The 20,898-nt window shown below is 39.6% G+C and overlaps 1 protein-coding gene across 2 annotated transcripts; it reads left to right on the top strand.

Moving 5' to 3' along the window:
- Positions 1-1,865: 1,865 nt before the first annotated feature.
- crema (cAMP responsive element modulator a) lies at positions 1,866-19,383 on the top strand. Of its 2 annotated transcripts, XM_038717303.1 has the most exons (8): positions 1,866-2,009; positions 3,827-3,944; positions 4,039-4,167; positions 6,443-6,531; positions 7,192-7,334; positions 7,977-8,165; positions 16,808-16,967; positions 17,581-19,383. In XM_038717303.1, exons 2-8 carry the CDS (start codon positions 3,837-3,839, stop codon positions 17,723-17,725), a joined length of 963 nt encoding a protein of 320 aa, XP_038573231.1. In that variant the 5' UTR covers positions 1,866-2,009; positions 3,827-3,836; the 3' UTR covers positions 17,726-19,383. The 2 variants fall into 2 exon arrangements, with proteins under 2 accessions (XP_038573231.1, XP_038573232.1); XM_038717304.1 differs by lacking the exons at positions 1,866-2,009; positions 3,827-3,944; positions 4,039-4,167; ... (1 more) ...; positions 7,192-7,334; positions 7,977-8,165 and adding an exon at positions 12,057-12,381.
- The last annotated feature ends 1,515 nt before the right edge of the window (positions 19,384-20,898 follow it).

Raw genomic sequence — 20,898 nt, 5'->3', positions numbered from 1 at the left:
TGGCTCCCTGCTGTCAGGCCTTTGTGCCCCCTGAGGGTCCCCCTTCTGCTGCTGGTACTCGACCATCTGGAGCCTCCATCCTCTAACTACAGGACAGGCCAAGGAGATAAAGGAGGAGGGAAGGAGGAGGAAGAAGGAGGATGAGGAAGATGCGGAAGAAACTGTAGGACAAACGACCAGAGAATAGAAGGAGAAATGGGAAACAACATGAAAAATGATATTGCTGATTTTTCTTTATTGTATTTCTGGATGGGTTTTCTTTTTCTTAAAGGTAGATAATGATACACTTAGAGGGACATTTGTCTCTACATATATCTAAAACTGCTATAAATTCGATCATTTTTAAATGTACAAAATACTGCAACCTGTGTATATTATACTCTTGCACTTTACATAAACACAGCACTCAAAAAACACCTCATTCAGTTCTGGTGCTTGCTGAATTAGGTGCTTTTTCGTCCCACTGTGGAAGATTAAAGGAGGGACTCGGCCATGCAGAGCAGTGCCCTTTGATAACAGCAGGGGCAGTGTTTGAACAGTACGACCTCTCCTGGCACGCAGGAGGACAGATGGTGGCTCCTGGGTCAGCAGGAGTCTGATATACAGAACAGAATCTACAGCACACCCACAGTACTGTACACACCTTTGTATCAGAATGAAATGGGACATAGAAAGCATTACATTAGAAAAACATTTGGAATATTTTGTTACATGTATGTAATGTAGTTTTAAAATCACAACATAGTCATCTTGGATCTCTTCTGGAACTTGAAATTGACTTCCTTTTTTTTATTCAGTGATGCTGATGAGGATGTCAGCTGGCATTTACCGGTTAAAGACTAGATGACACAAACCTTCCCTCAACAACTCTACTTTTGCAAGCTCTTTTAATATAGAAACTTTACTATATATTTTCTAAGGGTAAAAATCAAGGAATTTAGTATTGGTTTGTTACCCACAGAGACATTCTTTAAAACGCTGTAGTGTTCAAGGATATCAAGCATTCTTCAGGAGTAAATCCAGATCCAGGACTCTTTCATTGTCAAGTATTACAAATATGCATGTGGAAGTAGATAATACTTTATTTTCAGAATGGGGTGTGGTGTTAGTTAGCCTATGAACTTTGCACTCGTTGCTGCTGGTAATGTCATTGAGACTGATATATAGGCTTATTCTACTTACACACTTGTTCCTGTTTAAAATGCTTAAAACAAAATGTAACATTGCTCTGAACGTTAGGATAAATTGATGCTGTCTGCTATGTAGGTGTTATTGTTTGTTTCAGCCAGTAGATGGCATCATTACTCTGGTCTGTAAACATATGGCTGACCACAGTAAAACACTGAAACATGTCCAAAATTGCTAGTTTAATGACATAGTTGGATAATGTTTCACTGTTTAAACTGTTGAAATTAAGCTATAAAATGTCCCACCTTTAGTTTTATACACATGCTATACAACATTGTTGTTGTTGTTGTTGTTTTAACATTATTTAACGTAATATCGCTTAGGCTAATATTCATAGCTCTATTTTTCTGTCCCACAGAAATCTGAATTAAGTCATTTTTAGCGATAAGCATACATGTTGCTGAGTTTAACTTTATTTAGTTTAACGACTCCATGACTAGGGCTATAGGCTATTTAATCAATGTGGTTTGGTCCAAAACAGAGTAGCTACCAGGGCAGTAAGGCCTCCATTTCAAACCATTTCCATATACAGCAAACGTTTGTGCCGGAAAACATTGAGCAGGAAACGTCTGACTTATTGTCCATTTAAAATACTAAGAAGGAGACACTGGCCTCTGGTCGTGCATTCCTCGCATAGCGAACACGGAAGTAGGTATGAGTGAATCCTCTTGCTCCACCCAGAGACTCTTCGACGTTAAACTGACTCGTCGGTCGACATTTTCGGCACAGCATCATCAGCGCTGACGTGAAACTACGTGAGCGAAGGCACAGGCCGTCCACCCATTCTAAATTAGTGACGAGTCAGACTACGTAAAACTTCGGTAAGTCACTGCAAAGCTGTCACATTTTTGCTGAGCACCATGCGGGCTGAGTCGAAGGACAATGTGCAAACACGTCTGCGGTGCGAAACTTTCCATTAAAACTTTGCTTTGGTACAAGGCAAATAATTACCCGATCAACACCGAGGAAAAAAAAAAAATTCTCAGTCGGCTCTGCTGGCAGCAGTTCCTTTCTGCCGACAGAGGTTTGTGTTACAGCGGTGCGTCAAGTGTGAAGGAGTTAGATGGATATCGGAAGTTGAGCGAAAGATGTCTCTTCAAAATACAATATACCAAAACTTTCACTTGAATATGAAATGATGAAATATTTCAATGCTTCCACTTTTTATGCCAAGTTGCTCTGTATATTTTTTTCTTTATATCTGGGTTGTATCGATAAAAGGATACACTCTTCAAAAATGTTAATATATGCTACTGAGGCAGTTACAGTACAACTTATTTTCAATTTGTATTATTAAAAAAGGGAAGTCATATTTGCCCTCTTGAAATTATTTGAGTAGTTTGTTAAACTTGATCATTTAAAGCGCAGTAGTACGTTATGTTACTTGAAAGACGCCACTAATAAAAAAAAAAGAAGTGGAAACTGCATTTACAAGTTGGTGTTTTACATTTAGAGAAGTTGAAAATGATTGCACATTGCCTTCTGCTTTGACACCTTTGCAGAAATTCTTGTTAAAATTGGGACTGGGTGATTTCCAGGGCCTCCTTGAATTATGCTTCTATTTAGTTTTCTCTTTGATTTGATATTTGCATTAGGAGAACACTTTCTAAACAGAGGTTTCACTCGTTCAGTAGTAGATAGTAGACAACACTAACTTGAGATAATATACTTGGAACACATCTTTTGAAACAAGGGGCCCAGTGGTTGTACGTGCGGGTGGCTGATGTGAACATTTTTGAACTATTAGAACTACAATCTGCATTCTGGCTTATAACTGTGATCACAGGTCTTTGTTATTGTCAGCCTTCAACCTCAATGATATCTCTTGTTCGTCATTTCTGGTTGGTGCCAGTATCTGAAGACGTGTATATTAAATTTTTTGTCCAATCCAGATCTTTATGGCTTTTCTTTGTTGTTACTTTGCACCTTTCTTTGCTAAATAGAATGAAAATCCAATGAAATGATATTTGAGTTTCTTGCAGTCTCTATTCTTGAGTGTGAAAATGTGCCTGCAGTTCAGTCTGCCGTTTCCACCCGGTGGTTGCCACACACTGAGCGTAAGAAATGGATGTTATGCAATACAAATTTGTCATAAGCTGGATAAACAATCACCAGAGCTGTTCAGACAGATCATTTTGACTCAAAAGAAATCCGGCAGATAAATCAAAACATGGGGATTACAGTACAAATGGAGGATACTAAATTTAAAGTGTGTTCATTGTCAGTCTTAAAACATATTTTCATGGAGTTTTTCATTCACCTACATTAGTTTTGTCTTTTTCATTGTGTCACACTCAGAGTTTAAAAAGTGACAACTTTTCAGTACGCAACATTCAGTAAAAGTCCTAATTTAAAACATGCATCACTAAATACTTTGCAAAGTAAAGAAAGTTTATTGCAGGTATTAAAAGGTTTATCATGCAGCTATCAACGGTCTGGAAAATCCTCCTAATCAGAGGTGGGCAAGATCTATTCTGTTTAACAAAAGGCAAATACTGTGACTCATTAGTCCTGGGAAAGGTAAATTTGGTATCACATGAAAAGACAATTATTTGTTTGATCTCTGATAATGGTATCGGAGAAGAAAATATAAGGGAGGCCTTTGTCAGTATAATAATCTGCTTGTCTGTCTGTCTAGGCGACTGACTATGGATACCTCAGTCTCGCCTCAGCTGGACAGCAGTTTAAACGACTCAGTGACAGATGGAGAGGAGAACCACAGTGGAGCTAGTCTATCTCCTGCAGACCCTTCTCAGGTACTTTGTTATGAAGTGTTCAGTGATATATAAACTGACAGAGAATGTACAGCAGGGCATCAGTGTCAACACTTGGCTTGATTTGTACCTGCAGGTATCTGTGGCAGCAGACTCTCCTGGTGTGACTGTTGTCCAGCTGTCTGACGGTCAAACGGTGCAGGTCCAAGGGGTCATCCAGGCCCCTCAGACCTCTGTCATACAGTCACCGGTCCAGACTGTCCAGGTGAGAGCACGCCTCTGCCATGCTCTGTACTTATATTAAGCTTGAGCTTCTTTTTCTAAAACCGAGAACAGGTTGGTCTGTAAGTCCATGCCAAGTCCCCAACGTGTCAGAGCGAGCCATTGGAGTCAAGTCCAGGTCAAGTATCGAGTCTTCCAAGTCAATTCAAGTCAAATCTGTCAGAGCAAGTCTCAAGTTGAGTCTCAAGTCCTTAAGGTCAAGTTTAAGTCAAGTCACTAGACAACTCCAAGTCAAATCTGTTGTTGCAAGTTTCCAGGCAAGTCTCTAGGAATGAAATCAAGTTCAAGTCAAGTCTCTAGTCAGAGCAAGTCTCAAGCATAAGTCCACATGAAATGTCGAGTCCTCTATTTGGTATCTTAAGTCAAATTTAAGTCCAAGTCTCAAGTCAAGCTTTGATATCACTGTTGTCAACAAAAGAGGAACAGGAAAAAACTGTCCGCAGTGTGTGTTGTAGAATAATTTACATGTTACGATGTCGGATCCTTAAATATGCATCACGCAGTGCATGATGCATATTTAACGCAATGAGATGACTCCGTATCTGAGTGTCCGTAAACAGGACTTGCCCTCAATTTTATGCAAACAAGCCCGTCCAGCGCAACGTACCATGGCTCCTGAAACTCAGATGAAACTGTAAAAACTAGGCAGTGCTGATCAAATATGAATCAAGGTTCTGTAACTGCATTGCCTATATCCCACCTTAAATGTTTTCAGAAAGTGAAGTCCTGTACAGTACTGTTTTAGCTGTAATATGAGAACTTCGTCATACACCAGCCGGAGCGTTCATTGGTCCGGTGTACCCAGATGCGTCCTCGCTGGCTTCCGTGTCTCTGCACAAGTGTGTTAGTGAATAAGGATTTAGGTGCCATGTGTAGGAGGTACTCTGGAATGCTTGTGGTCTTATGCAGTGCATCTGTTAATAGGATTGATGTGCGCAGCAGGAGCTGAGGTTTAAGCTCATCAGTCTAACCTTCACATTCAGGAGATGTTGTTGCTGTCGTCGTGTCTGGGCAGGAGGACAACTCCACATACTGTAGACACATCAGACAACACTGACCTGTGGGCTGAAGCTGTGTGACGCTGGCCAAAAGTCCTAATGTGATTGTTTCACTGATTAACGTGGACACACCGATGTTTCAGTATTTTCAGCACAAAACAGTTTGTGGTTAAGAAATGAAAGAACACTCCTCTCAGATGTTGTCAGTTAATATCTTGCAGATGTTCATGAACATGTGCAGCGTACATTTGCAAAGCGCAGGTTACTCTGTAATTTCACGAACAGTATCTGTACAAGGAAACGGGTCAGGACAGAGATCAAATCTGTGAACTGCAGCAGATGTAAACCACAGGGTATTTTTCTTCGCTGATTTCAACGTACTCGACTTCATCGTGATATTGGCTTAACTTAACACAGTAATAATTACGCTGTCATAGAAATGAATATCCTGTGTCACTGACTGTGAAAGCACAAATCTGACTATGGCAGTTTATTAAACGTTATATATTTGCTTCTTCAAACATCTGGAGCCAGATACTTGACGAGCGGTGCAGATTCAAGCCTAAAAACTTGTGCCAGCAGCAATAACAAATGCAGTCATTGTGTTACTTTTATCAACCTCTGCTTCGAAAGCATAAACCTAAAAACCATAGGCCTAACTTCCACTTCCATAATTAACAATAAATAGGCATGGACACGCCTCTGTTTAACCTGCCATTAATCAGACTTGTCTGAATACCTTTGTCTGGGACAGACATTGTCCTCTAACAGTGCCAAAGCAGCCTTTCGTGCTACTAACACGCAACCAATACACACACCAGTGTGAGTCATAAAAGCTTACTGACTGATGTTAGTAACCAGGTCAAAATGTATGTTTGTTATTATTCCAACAGTGTGATTCGGGTGACAAAATGGGAACCTGTTGGTTCATGCTGCAGTAAAACTGTTGAAGGAAAGAGGGCGTTAACCCACATATTCACAACTAATTACACAATATAGTAGAACTCTGTGAAGGCTCTGTTGAGACCTGTGCTGGCTTGAAAGGAATAAATGCTCAAAATGAAGGTCTTCTCAAATTCCTTCTTTGACAGCATCCTTCTCTTTCTCCTTCATTTGCTGTATCAAACACATCCCAGTTTACTTTACCAAAGGCTGTGTACAGAATGCAAGACCCCCACAGTAAATAACATTTAACACCAACATTTGAATATCAATATTGCTGATTACTTACCGCTTTTAAATACTGCTTGTTTTCTACAGGTTGCCACTGAAGCAGAGCTGGAGGATGACGAGTCAGTCAATGACACCCAGAAAAGACGAGAGATTCTCTCCAGGCGTCCATCTTATCGGTGAGGAGACGTCAGCAGTAAACAACAGCATGATAAACCAAATATGGTGTTTAAAGAGGTCATATTATGCTTTTTGGCTTTTCCCCTCTCCTTTATGGAGTTATATATCTTTTTTGTGCATGTAACAGGTTTACAAAGTGAAAAAGCCCAAAGTCCAGCCCAAAGGGAGTTCCCATCTCCCACAGAAAACTCTGCTCTGAACTGCCTGAAAACAGCTCGTTTGTAGTCCAGTCTTTTCCTTTTGTTCTCTGTGACGACACAGCACAATGTGCGTCATACCGCTCGCCAAGCGGCTACTCCGACACGCCCTCAAAAACACCAGAGGAACTCACCACTCTGAAACTCTCGCTCCAGTCCATGTTCCTAAGCTGGTAAGGGGAACATGTACAGCTGAACCGAAGCCGTGTTTACCGGCTTCTCACGACCCGCCCTACTCTGCTTCTGATTGGCTGGTAGTCCTTAACTAGGAACTGCGCATGTGCAACTCCCAACAAAGATCTTGTAGAGGTAAGATGCAACCATGTAAAGCTGTTCTGGTACAACCCCTAAATAAGATTTTGAACTTGAAAATGAGCATAATATGACCTCTTTAAAGTGTAAAGTCTGAGAATGTTGAACTCTTTGTGTGGAATCGCTTCATGGAATTGTCTTCTCCTGTAGAAAAATATTCAATGAGCTTTCATCGGATTCGCCAGCAGTTCCTAAAATCGACGAAGAGAAGACGGAGGAGGAGGTGCCGGTCTCCACTGCAGCCTCAGCATCAGTGCCGACCTCCATCTACCAGACCAGCTCAGGACAATATAGTCAGTACACACATTGAACAGAGATATTAGCTGATCTTGAACCAGCCGCAACTCACATTACCCACTTACCTACTACCTTCTCAGTCTATTGCTCTAAAAGTGCTGTTTTATTTTTATTTTTACATCAGTTTATTGTGTCCACTTCAATATTGTGGGGTTGATGGTGCAGTGGATAACACATCCACCAATGTGTCCCTGAGCAAGACCCTTAACCCCATAGTAGCTCCAGAGGCGTGCGCCCTCTGACATATCTAGCAATTGTTTTTTTTTTTCATGTTTAATGTTTGATAGAACAACACAGCAGACTCCTGGGTAATCTAACAATACTAGAAACCCATTTGTTGTTGAATATTCAACTTTTTTCATATAAATCATGAGTCATCAGTTAAGTGTGATAAATGGCTTGAAATTCAACCGCACCCACTTGCTGCAATGCTCCTTGGGAGTCGTGGTTGACTTCTCACATTAAGCGTTTATGTACTGCTGACTTTTTGTAAAACAAACAAGTGATCCAACTATCAGTCACCTTCTATGTGGAAAAATGTTTACTTTACAAACGCCTACACTTGACATAACAAAACTCCATTTCGCTAATCCACTTAGATTGTAGCCTTGTTATGACTGAACTTTGACTCCGCACAGTTGCGATCTCTGATGGGAGAACCATCCAGTTGACCACCTCTGGAGCTGAAGCACTTCAGGGGGCCCAGACTCTGACGGTGACCAGCTCTCCCACCCCGCAGCCTGGAACCACATTCTTGCAGTGTGCAGCTCAGCCTGAAGACTCCCCACAGCAATTCTACATTCAGGGAGGACACGTGGTCATCCAAGGTAGGGTTCCAACTGGTTTTGTTGAAATGTAATGTGTATGTGTCTAGAAAATTTGGAATTGTGTGCCAAAAGAACGTGCCTTTAAAATGCCTTTAACCTGTTTTATTACAACATGTACTGAATCAGTTAGATTTAATTGATGCCGTTTGTAACACCATCACAGAAACAATTGGAGACACGGCATACAATCTATGCTCATTTCTCACCATCAACACCATCAGAGTGCATGTGAGGACTGCGAAACAGTTATGGACTAGTGGGCGGCCTGTTAGACTATATGATTACAGGGCAGCATTTCAAGGAAATTATGGATAGTATGAAGCCCAAAAACTAAACAAAATCACTTCATTAGCCAGTTTACATAATTTCCATCTTGCCACAGACCATGCGTAGTGTGAAGAGGAAAGGATAGGGTTTCAGTCTGTGCCTTTTTGGTTTGGGGATGCTTTCTCTAATAATTAACCCTTCTTGCTGAGAATTTATTGGTTCTTAATTATCCCTAAAAGTTTAAAATGCTTAACATAAACATAAAGACAATGTCAGAATGGATATCATTTGAGCTCCGTGAATACTGAAAAAGCAGAACAAAAATATACAAAATCCTGGAATTTAGGGGTCTCCCCGAATAGTCGAAGATTCGATGAATTGATAAGATTAGCCTAGAACTTTCCCCAATAAGTTCACATACAGCCTATTATGATATCAACGTATAATGCTATAAACAGAAGTGTGAAAATAAAGAAGCTTTTAATAAATCTTTTTAAAGTGTGTGAATAAATCCAAAATTGTAACCTTGACCTTTTAATGAAGGTCATCATTATCAGCATTGACCTCACAAAGAATATTATCTATATTATTTAATATTAGTACTTGGATTAGACCCGCAAGGAACCGCTACGTGCATGCAGTTCTCGGCGGGTATGCGAAACTCGGCACAAGACCGGTGAATGGCAGGTGAGCAGAGCAGAGACAAAAGGGTCAACAATAAGCCTCAGTTTAGCTGGAAATGTACAGTGTGAGTTACAGTGAGTAATGAATAGAGACTGCAGCTCTGCACTCATGATTCGACTATCTAAATCTGAAGTCGGGGACGGCCCTACTGGAATTATGATCACACAGGAAATGTGAATGCTTTGGCAATATTGTTGTTACACATTCATGCCAATAAAACTAATTTGAATGTGAACAAATTAGTGTGCAATATAAATACCATAAATCCAGAAGTACACCCTGAGCAGCTGACAATTTTCCTTGTCTCTTTATTGGATAACATTTCCCCATGCACTCGTTTCATTTAGTAAAGTAACAAAAAGAAATGCTTTGGAAAAACAGGAAAAGAAATGTCCCACTTGCAAATGGAACTTTGGGCTGGTCTTTCTACTCACACTTCCACATTGTTGCATGAAAGGGTATCGATAGTTTTGAAGAATGGTGCTCTGTGCTATAACCTTAATCTAATTGGGCACTTTAGTGTTTGGCAGCCTACATCTGGCATAGAGAGGCTGTGTGAATGTGGCCTGGACTCTGTGAGAGTCCTGGTTTTAGAGATGCAGCTGTGGATTTTTTCCTGATCCCCTTCATCCGAAAGGCTTTTAATACAGCTCATACAGTAGCTGGGGCCACAACAAATAGTCGCTGGATCCTTCAGCGAAGAATTTCTGTGTCCAAATGAATTCCTTGCTCTGCCATTTGTAATGAAAAGTGAATGTGAGATCACTTCACTCAACAAACGTTTTTTCTCATATGCAAATTGAACTAATTAGTGTACAATATGATGTTGGTGATCATCTGTGAATGGGCTTGTCTGCTCTTGCACTTTGCTCTTATGTTATATACACCCACCCTTTAACTGGCAGATCTCAGAAATGGGTGGGAACAAAGAAACGTTTGAGCAAAATGTAAGTTGGTCTACCTGAGAGACAAGAAAGACTAGGCAGTAAAGCTTTGATCATAGTAAGAAGCAGTGTGTGCTCAGCATCTGTTTACATTATGAACACAGCACTATGCCAACACTGAAGCTAATTAAATACATAAAACTGCTGAGATACAGTTTTAACTGTTCAAGTTGGCTAAGGAGGAGCAGCTAACAGCTTCTGAATTGAGGCCCTGGATATTGGAGTTTTCTTGAAGCATACTAAAATGCCAAATCACAGTGTCAATGCATATGTACATGCAAGCACTCGAGCAAGCTTCAGCACTGTGCAAGTTTTTGTTTCTTTCTTTCCTTTTGCATGGTGACAAAATGAACAAAATTAGTGGTTGCTTGAAATGTAGACAAAAGGCATTAAAACGTAAAGTAAAAAAAGTATGGAATGAAATAAAGGACAGCTGATAGCTATCTTAAGCATGCTTCAGTCTAAAGTGGATATAGTGTAAACCCAATTTTAAACATTGAATTTTCCCTGCGGACTCACCTGAGTTTTGCTCTCATTTAGAGCCAATTATTGTAATAAAGAAAAAAGTATGCACAAAAAAAGAAACCCTTCAACAGGTGCAGGATTGACAGGACATTCTGAGAGATGTATACAGTATTTAATGTAATGTTTGTTAGTTTTATTAGTGCCTGAAGAATATTTGATTGATTGAAATGTTACACAGTAAGAGTAAATAAATAAAAATATAGTGGGAGCAGAAAGTGTGGAATCGAATGAAGCCATGAATTTTAACAAAACAATATTTAAAATGCTTAATAGCCATCAGGTTTAATTATAGACATGCATTTGTAATCAGATGGGAATAAAAGATGGTGTATAGAATTGACAACAAGCTAACATCTAAACGCAGTTCAGTACAGTAATGCCTTATGAGACTTTTTTTAAGAAGCATTGTTTTAATGCTACAAATTTGAAACATTTTAAGCATCAACATTTCACTTTTACGTGTGACAATTGCTCTCAAAACCTCAGAAACCGTTTTCTGTGGAAGTGAAACAGAAATTTGATTTGTTTGCTTTCATGATAATAACATCAAAGTAACACTAAAATGTTATCTGTTCATCAAAGCATCTAATATTTTTATCACCTTTACTGTCTGTACCTCTGTGTGTATATTGTGTAGGCTGCCTTCCCCCCCCCCAAACCGTTCGAGGCAGATGGCCGCCCACCCTGAGCCATGGTTCTGCTCGAGGTTTCTGCCTCTTAAAAGGAAGTTTTTCCTTGCCTCTGTCACCTAGTGCTTGCTCTTGGTGGGAACTGTTAGGCTTCTGTAAATTAGAGTATGGTCTAGACCTGCTCTTTTATGAAAAGCGCTGTGAGATAACTGTTGTTGTGATTTGGCGCTATATAAATAAAATTGAATTGAATTGAATCAGATTTGACGTTGACTCATTGATGACTAATTAATAATGCAGAAGTTTTCATCTTAGATGTGGTTTTGCCTTTTATACTGTTTCTTTAGGTAGAATAAATTTTGTTTTCAGCTATTGCAGGTCTCACGCACCCCACTATTTAACCAGTCTTTTGCCTATTTATTCCAAAGAAACTGTGTTGTTACCACAAAAAAGCATCACTTCCTGTGTTGCAGAGCATTTTCTCAGCAAAGACATGTTTGAAACAGCAATGTAATCTTTTTTTCACTGGCTCTGGTAAAATAACTGTTATGCTGTAGAATTCAGCAACATGAGTGGAAGAGGACATGTTGTGATTACTTTAAACTAAGGATTTAAAACCTTAATTATCGTCCCTCCTCAAGCCTTTTAAGGCACAAACACACACACACACATAACAGCTCCATTCAGGGTGCTCAACAGTTTGCACGGCAGCCGCTTGGGACACAATATCCTCTTGTTTGTCGAGCGTCTCTCTAGTTGCGTCACAAGTGCTATAAATACAACCCCGCTACCACCCCCCTGCTTCAGCTTCCCCTCCCTCCCCTCCCTGCCTACCCAGCTCACATTGTGTTTCTCTACTTCAGTGTCTGATCCGCGGGGGGGTGGGAGGAGGGGGAGGAACTCTAATCCAGGGTGTTTTACTGACTTCAGCGGGCAGGAGTGATGTCATTGTGATGTCAATGCCTGTAATTGTAATCGGGCTGTAAAGTTGACGAGTGACCACTCTGATTCAGAGAGCGCTGAGAGGGAAAAGAGAGAAGGAGGAGGTTCTCAAGAAGGCGAACAGAATAAGGTAGAAGCGTTTTTTTTGTGCTGAGGTGTTTGCTACCGTGGTGCTGGATTATTGGAACCAAGCGATGGCTGTGACTGGGGATGAGACTGAGTCAGGTAGAGTTTCTCTATACATATTTGTTATGTGAAGTCTGCATCTTGCCTCTTGCTGGCTTTTAGTGTGATATGTTTGCATGTATTGCATATGTTATCAACAATGTTTTCCAATAAAGATTGAAAGTATTGCTAAAGTTACCTGCAAAGTAAAAAGAATTCGTTTTTTTGTGGTGTTTGGAGGTTCTTTTTCCAACTGCAAGAGCAAATCATTTATTTATTGATCTGTGAGAACATTATTTCTCTGACCGAGAAAATATATAGATATTTATGTTATTCTGACTGCATGTGTTGTGAAATTGAGGAGGAAACATGCCACAGATTGGACAGCTGTCTGTCCCATTTCAACACATGAAAAGCACAAAGCACTGTGAGAGTTCATGGTTGTGTAGGGAGAAACAGCAGGTCAACAAGTGTGTTTAGTTAGTTTGCTCAACTCTGTTCCTGTCTCTCTGTAACCTGCTGTTGCACACACTCACACACAGTGTGCTCCCTGAACCACTCCAGTGGTTGTCAGGCAGAAAGGCAGGGAGGGGGGTAAGACGTAAAGAGGCGGGTGGCAGAGGGGGAGGTGGGGTGAGGTGGGGGGTTAAGATAGTCGTCGGTTTGACGTCACTCCAGTTTCCTGGAACAGAGGCCAGGCAGGGAAGAGAGAATGCAAAACGGGCGAGGGAGACGCACACACTTACGTCAGCACAGCCCGACTCACTCTGTTATCACTGAGAGAGAAAGAGAGAGACTCTGTGTGTGTGTGTGTGTGTGTGTGTGTGTGTGTGTGTGTGTTTGTGTGTGTTTGTACACCTGCTGTGTGTGTGTGTGGACTGGAGAGAGGGGGAGAAGACAGAAACTAGAAACTTCTCAGGAACAAAGTGAAAAAGAAAAACTGAAATGGTGAGAGACAGCAGGCAGATCAGTTAACACTTGAGTCATCAAATTGATGACTCAACTCAAACAGCACATCAACCACATCCAGTAAGCAGCTTTTTGCTGCCTTCTCCAGAATCACTATCAGTTTGAACGCAAAAATACAATCTACCAGTTATCAGAAAAACACTGTCACATTGTTGTAAACACAACACCAACACACCAGCAAAATGACCTATTGAGACTGAATTGAGAATTGAATTTGTACACACAAAACGTTGATTGCTTCTTTTGAGTTAATAATAATATAATCGCATGAATTAACAGAACATAATGTCAACCGTTTAAGGAAAGTCAAAGATAACAAAATGTAGCTTAACAGGTTAAGTCCTGCATTAAACCCAAGCAGGGCTGCAACTAACGACTATTTTGATATTAATTAATCTATTGATAATTGAAACAAATAATCAACTATTCGGATTATGAATTGCAAAATTACACAATGCGTCTTATTTAGCTATCAGCTTTTAAATTAAACTTGAGGTTGTTTTAGGCGTGTACTAATTAACAGTCACGACAATAAAATAAATACTGCTTTGAAAAATGCATCTTTTAATGAACGTTTCTGTTGCAGCAACAGAAAGTTCCTCTGAAATCAAGTCCTGATCTGCTGTTTAGTGACTGAGCAGTTTACACGCCAGTACTGCAACACACCGGGACAAACTGACACCATATACAAAGAAAGGAATAACGTCATGCATTACATTTGCAGAATTTACAGGGGGGTCAATAAATATTATAATAATTATTACTTAACGATTTTGTAGTAGACAGCTTTTCGCAACTGTTATATATTTTTCCCTAATGCAACAACTCATATAACTCTGATTTTTAAAAATTTTTTGGCAACGAATTTAATAATCGATTAGTTGTTGCACCCCTAAACCCAAGCGGCTCATTTAGATTAGCTGATGACTAACTCTTTATTTTGCACTGTATTGGGCTTCACAGGTGTATTTGTACACATAACTGATAACTGAACACAGCTGCTAGTCTGCTGCTAACACTGGAGCTCTTCCCTAACTGACCAGAGCAGTTACAGCCACTTGACACTAATCCTACAGCATTAATTACTAATTTGTGTGCACAAATTAAGTCATTCAGGAGCAGAAATGACTCATTTGTGCACAGACAATACTCCTGACACATGCTCTGCTGCGTAAAGATTTTACCATGGCTTTGTATTTCAAAAGAGAAATTTTGGGTCTCTGGGTTTTTATTTGTTTCATTTTGTTTTTGAGCCAGCATCTAGTGGCCATTAGAGGAACTGCAGCAGAAGTCATTTAAGATTTAAAAAGTTTTGCTTCTTGCTTGCTTTTGTACGGAAGCGCATTGCATTCACCAAAGAAAAAACAATTGGAAGCCTTATCTCATAATTATGAGATCAGGATGTCGGAATTACGAGAAAAGATGTCATAATAACGAGATAATGATGAGATCAGGATCTCGTAATTATGAGAAAAGATCTCGAAATTAGAGATGACTGGAAAGGTGCCATTTATTACTGAGTTCAGTAAAGTTGGAAATAGATTCACAGATTTGAGCTTCTGGGATCAATAACTTGTAAGCAAAACATGTTTAAAACACAAACGACACCTCTTTATTAACGAGCTACAAGTACATTTTCACATAAATCCTTCCTAGGAGTAGAACAAATGACATTGGTCTCTACGTGCAGCAGGCTGTGAGACGAGTGCAACACCGAAAACACATTCTGCAGAGATATTCAATAACTTCACACTTACAGAATATAGTGCCCCCCAAATCACCTTACACATTAATGATATACTGCTGGTTATACTACAACACTTTGTTTAGGGTAAAAAAGACTTTTGCATACCTAATATTAGGTACGTCTCTTTTCGATATTCAATAACTTCACTGTTCAGGCTTCAGTGATCTCATGCTGATGACACTACAACACTTAGTTTGTAGAAATATTGTTTTGCATAATTTTGGAGGATTTCTATCTTCAATAACTTTACTGTTATAAGCTGTATTGTCTCCAAAATCACCCTATATGTCAGTGATCTAATGCTTGTGATACTACAACACTTAGGCTTGCATAATTTTGGGGTATTGTCTTCAAAATCACCCCAATCATCAATGGTCTCATGTTGAGAATAGGTGCCACCAATAAGGCAGACGGAAAACTTCCCCTGGACACCTCTGGAGCAACTAGGGGTTAAGTGTCTTGCTCAGGGACACAATGGTGTCTCAAAGTGGATTTGAACCCGGGTCTCTCACATCAAAGGCATTTGTCTTAGCCACTGCCCCATCACCACCCCTTAGCAATACCAGTAAAGTTATTGAATATTATTGAATATTAAAATTCCCCAAATTATGCAAAACTATATTTCTACAAACTAAGTGTTGTAGTATCATCAGCATAAGATCACTGATACCTGGTGTGATTTTGGAGACACTACAGCCTTTAACAGTGAAGTTATTGAATATTGAAAAGAGACGTACCTAATATTAGGTATGCAAAAGTCTTTTTTACCCTAAACAAAGTGTTGTAGTATAACCAGCAGTATATCATTAATGTGTAAGGTGATTTGGGGGGCACTATATTCTGTAAGTGTGAAGTTATTGAATATCTCTGCAGAATGTGTTTTCGGTCCCTGTGCACTCGTCTCACAGCCTGCTGCACGTAGAGACCAATGTCATTTGTTCTGCTCCTAGGAAGACTCATTTATGTGAAAATGTACTTGTAGCTCGTTGTCTACTTAACTACGATAATAAAGAGGTGTCGTTTGTGTTTTAAACATGTTTTGCTTACGAGTTATTGATATTATTGAAGCTCAAATCTGTAAATCTATTTCCAACTTTACTGAACTCAGTAATAAATGGCACCTTTCCAGTCATCTCTAATTACAAGATCTTTTCTCGTAATTACGAGATCCGGATCTCATAATTATGACATCTTATCTCGTTATTATGACATCTTTTCTCGTAATTACGACATCCTGATCTCGTAATTATAAGATAAGGCTTCCAATTTTTTTTTCTTTGGTGAATGCAATGCGCTTCCGTACTTTTGAATAAAGTAAAAAGAAACAAATTCAAATGAATCCCTGATCGGTGTACATTTCACAGACTCTGCCTTGCGCTTCTGAATTACAGAATTTTCTCCAAAGGTCTTAATTGCTCTCCTGCAACAAGCTGCATAAGGTACAAAATCAGGTCACAAACAAAAAGACGTGCTTTTTTTTTTCAACAAGTCGGGTCATTTAAGAACAAATACCTGTTCATAAGGACAGTCATGGTCAGAGGAAATTCATCTTTTAAAGCAGGAAGGATATCGAATAAGCGCTCTTGGCTGCAGTTGCTGTCTAACTTCCTCTGTCAAAATACTTACATGTTTACTGTATTTTTAAGGGGGAAATGTGAAGAAACAGGCCGTGTGACCTGAAAATCTGAAGATTTGCATGGATCACATTTTATTGTAAATGAACAACGTTGCAGGACATGGACCTAATCTTTTGTCCGTCTTCCCCCATAGCTGCCACAGGAGACATACCAGCCTACCAGCTGCGTTCACCCAACTCGGGATTGGCTCAGAGCATCGTAATGGCAGCATCCCCAGGCACCATGCAGAGCCCCTCATCACAGCACTCTGAAGAGATCACCCGCAAGAGGGAGGTCCGACTGATGAAAAACAGGTAGGATGGTGACAGGGCTGTAGGATCTGGAGGCTTCTAGACATCAATGTTGAGATTTCTGCCAGTACTGACTCTATACTTTCTTATACACGGTTACACACAGGCCAGTGGCCTTTCTACCCAGTCACTCTGCATGAGCATATTTCTCCAAATGGTGAATCTCACGTTGGGCTGAAAATCTTTTGTGCTGCTGCTAACTAGGGTTAAAAGATACTGCAAAATAACATTTACAGTCATGTTTAAAATGATTTCTAAATTCATGCACTGAAATGAAAAGACTCAACCAGGGAATTGGAAACTTTGATAGTCTGGAGGTTGATTTTCACACTTTTTTGGTTGCCAAGGCGACAAGTTACAAGTAGTCCAAAGGTCAAAGCTGCAGCACAGTGCTTTTATAGATGTGCAAATGTTCCTCTGCCACTTGATTGTTGATGATTGACAGGGCAAAGTGCAACAGGTAAATGAATGGTTGTCTGGGAAAATATGGACATAGGAAGCAGTTTACTAACGAAACCTGAGCTTGACAGCCTTAGAAACATCTGCTCTCTCGGATTGTGCATGGCTTGCATTTTGAGCACGGTACTCAAAAATTTCCCCCCTCTTTCCTCTCCAGGGAGGCAGCACGTGAGTGTCGCAGGAAAAAGAAAGAGTACGTCAAATGTCTGGAAAATCGTGTGGCAGTGTTGGAAAACCAAAACAAGACCCTGATTGAAGAGCTGAAAGCACTAAAAGACATCTACTGCCACAAAGCAGAGTAGCGGCCGCTGTTTGTGGTCAGGAGCTGAAGACAGTGCCGTTTACAAACTGCTACAGCAAAAAACTCTGGAACAAAAACTACTTTGAACGTCTTTGTTTCTCTGCTCACTCAGGCCTGGTTTACACTGAATTCAGAAGTGAACCTGGACATTCAAACAGCTTGAGCTTGCCAGTTTCGCTCCTGTTGTTATCTTTTATGTGCTCTTTGCATGTGAAGACTTAAGTGTCGTACACACTATGCTTGCTGTTGCTTTTGTGCACGGGCGAAGCCAGACAATGAGAGCCAGCTGAAGAAGAGGAAGAGGAAATACAGGTGCTTCCTGAAAATGTACCGCTCTAGTACAGAGATTACGAAAAAACCTTGGTGGGTCAGCCAGGTCTCGCTACCAGCAAGTTTCTCTGAGGTCAGACGAGGTGCACACAATGCTACTCAGATCCACCAGCAGCTGCAACAACGCGACTCAGCCATGTTTATCTGATATGTCATCTGTGTCATTTACGCTGCCGTTCTTGATTGTTTCCTGCATTCCTTTATTTGAAAACACAATTAAGGAGAAATATCTTAAAAAGCATTTTGTCAGTGAAGTGATCTCCTGTATTTCACCAACTTGTCTTCAGTTTGTATAGTTCTTGATTTGATCAAAAAGGTTTTTCAAGTAAGTGAACTAGAAGAAGTCAAGATGAAGATCCTCTTATGTTTGGCAGTTTATATACAGAGTTTCAAAATATATTTTAAGCCGATGTAGAGGGGCATTATCCAAGTCCAAGAGAATATTTATTTTTACTCACTGAAGTGAGTTGATTGTAGTAATTGAAATGACAGAGCTCAACTGCTTTTTAGTCAAAGCACAGAAAGTACCAAAGCGTCATCATGGATGTTATCAGAATTTATATTCTATTAAATTTATTAGAATAATTCACTCCACAAATTTATATATTCTACAAAGCAAATGTAATATATTAAGTAGTTGTTCAACATGTTAAAAATGTAATTGTTTACTCTGCCCGGAAAACCTAAATTTTCTATTTAAGATGACTCGTTGTTCAAAAAATAACTGTTGTGCTGTCATGTAAGCGTCAGTTTTGTTTTTCAAATTATGGATATCCATCGTGGTATAAAACTGTATTTGATTATGGCTAGATATTAAAATGCTCTGTTTAAAGGGTGATGCCAATTTCTTTTCTCTTTTATTTTTTTTTATGTAACGACATTTTATTTGAATTATAATAGCTTGTGTTAATGTTTATGGTGATTTTGAAAACTGCTTGCTTTTTCTGTTTATGTAGTTGTATGGAGAAAATAGAAAGAGCACTTCTTAATGTAACAGACCGTTTCTTATGGCTGCCAAAGCTCAATAACAGTGAGGTATTTAACTACTATTTAGAGCAATGACAATATTGTGAATCATCCTGTGGCAGTGTTTGTTGTGTACCAACCCAACGACCGTCGCGGTTTGTATTCTCAGAGGGATGCCCGTCCTGTTCAATTCTACAAAAAAGGCAGGTGATAATAAAATTCAGGTTTTTGTTTGATATCAACTGAGATGAAATTCCCTGCATGTTTTTTGCTGTTTCCAGTGACCAGGTTTTCTCTTCTCAGTGTTTGAATTGTAAAAACAAAACCGTTTTTGTTTGTCTAATAAAATATTCAATTGTGAAATGGACCGTTGCTTATTGCTCACCCAGCACTCACACGTCTTCCTCCTCTTCAGGGTTCAAGACAGCTTTTCATGTAGGTGCAGCTAAAGGTGCATAAAACACAGATGCACAGTGCTGACTCTGTTTGGTAGCGAGAGGTACCTAAATACTGTCACTAAATAAATCAACTGTGTTATTTTGATAGGACAGAATGTTCTCCTGCATCGAAGCCTCAGTAAGTGATTTAGGGTGAAAAACACTTTTTGCATTTTCATTCAAGGATTATTATTATTTATCATTATCTAATCGTAATTACAATACAATGCAATACAGCTTTATTGTCACATAAAGTGGAAATAAGTCTTTGATAACACCTTCACAGAGAAGCAACATTAAGACATGCACAGCAGAGATTTAATCAGGAACATATGCAGTGGGGAGATATTTGACTTCTCGTTTCATTTATTGTCACTTCATTCCGTCCATCACTTTCTCACTCAGTCAGTCAGAGTGAGTCTCACAACTCCCCTGACTGTCAATCTGTGGTGATTTTATACCAGAAATGCATTGATTAAAGGGTAACCTGATCATGTTCTGTCATGTTTTGGCATGACTACCAAACTATCACACAGTCTACATGAAGTTTCAAAAGTTCAGTGATAAATGACACTTCTTTGAACTATATTGTTTTTTGTTGGTGTTTGTGTCCATTGTGGCTCAAGGTGATGGAAGGGGTTGTTTGTCCGTAACTTGTTGAGTTATGTTTAATTTCCCTCTAGTTCCTAACGGTCCTAACGGACCCAACTAACTAGAGTCCAACTGAAAAGTGCCACAAACTTTGGTTTTTAATTTGGTACTCTGCCAATAATGGTTAGCTTCCCTTTGCTTTAAATATCTTTGGTTGCTTCATATCTCACTAAATGAAATATGAAAGGTCATGCTACCAAGGCAGATAGTATTCATATTACAAGTCCCTATGGTGTGTTTATAACACCAAAAACCTCAGTTCAAAATGTGTTTTGCCCAGCTTTCTTGATACAAAAAAAAATATATTGTTTTGTGTTAAAAAACAATAAAACAGCGTGGACTGAAAGAAAGTGAAAATAACTAAATTAGAAGGATGTAAAACTTTAGAAGCCATTTAATGAAGTTACTTTTATGTCGTTTCCATAGCAACCCCTGGTGACATAGTATTGACCTCCTTGATGGTGATGAAAGTGGAGTTAATTCTATTCCTTTCTTTATTAAAGTGGGATTGGTCTTTACGCCCCATGTGTTTCTCCCTCTCAAACAAAACTTATCATGCCGTCTCAGATACACACACACACACACACACACACACACACACACACACGAATAGATAGTTGAAAGGGTGAACAATGCTTCTGAGGGAAACCTTGAAACTGCTGTTTGTGAACAGAAAACCTTGCAGCTGGTTCTCTCGCAATGTTACATAAATTCCTCGATTCAGATGACATCTAAAATGATTGGATTACATATTGTGTGCATGGTTGAACTTGCATGAGTCAACTGGGAT

Source organism: Micropterus salmoides, unplaced genomic scaffold (genome assembly GCF_014851395.1).
Source record: "Micropterus salmoides isolate LMB-PRFRI ecotype aquatic unplaced genomic scaffold, ASM1485139v1 Ms_hic_scaffold_14, whole genome shotgun sequence".
Taxonomy (NCBI): domain Eukaryota; kingdom Metazoa; phylum Chordata; class Actinopteri; order Centrarchiformes; family Centrarchidae; genus Micropterus; species Micropterus salmoides.
This window is presented reverse-complemented; position numbering and strand designations above follow the sequence as displayed.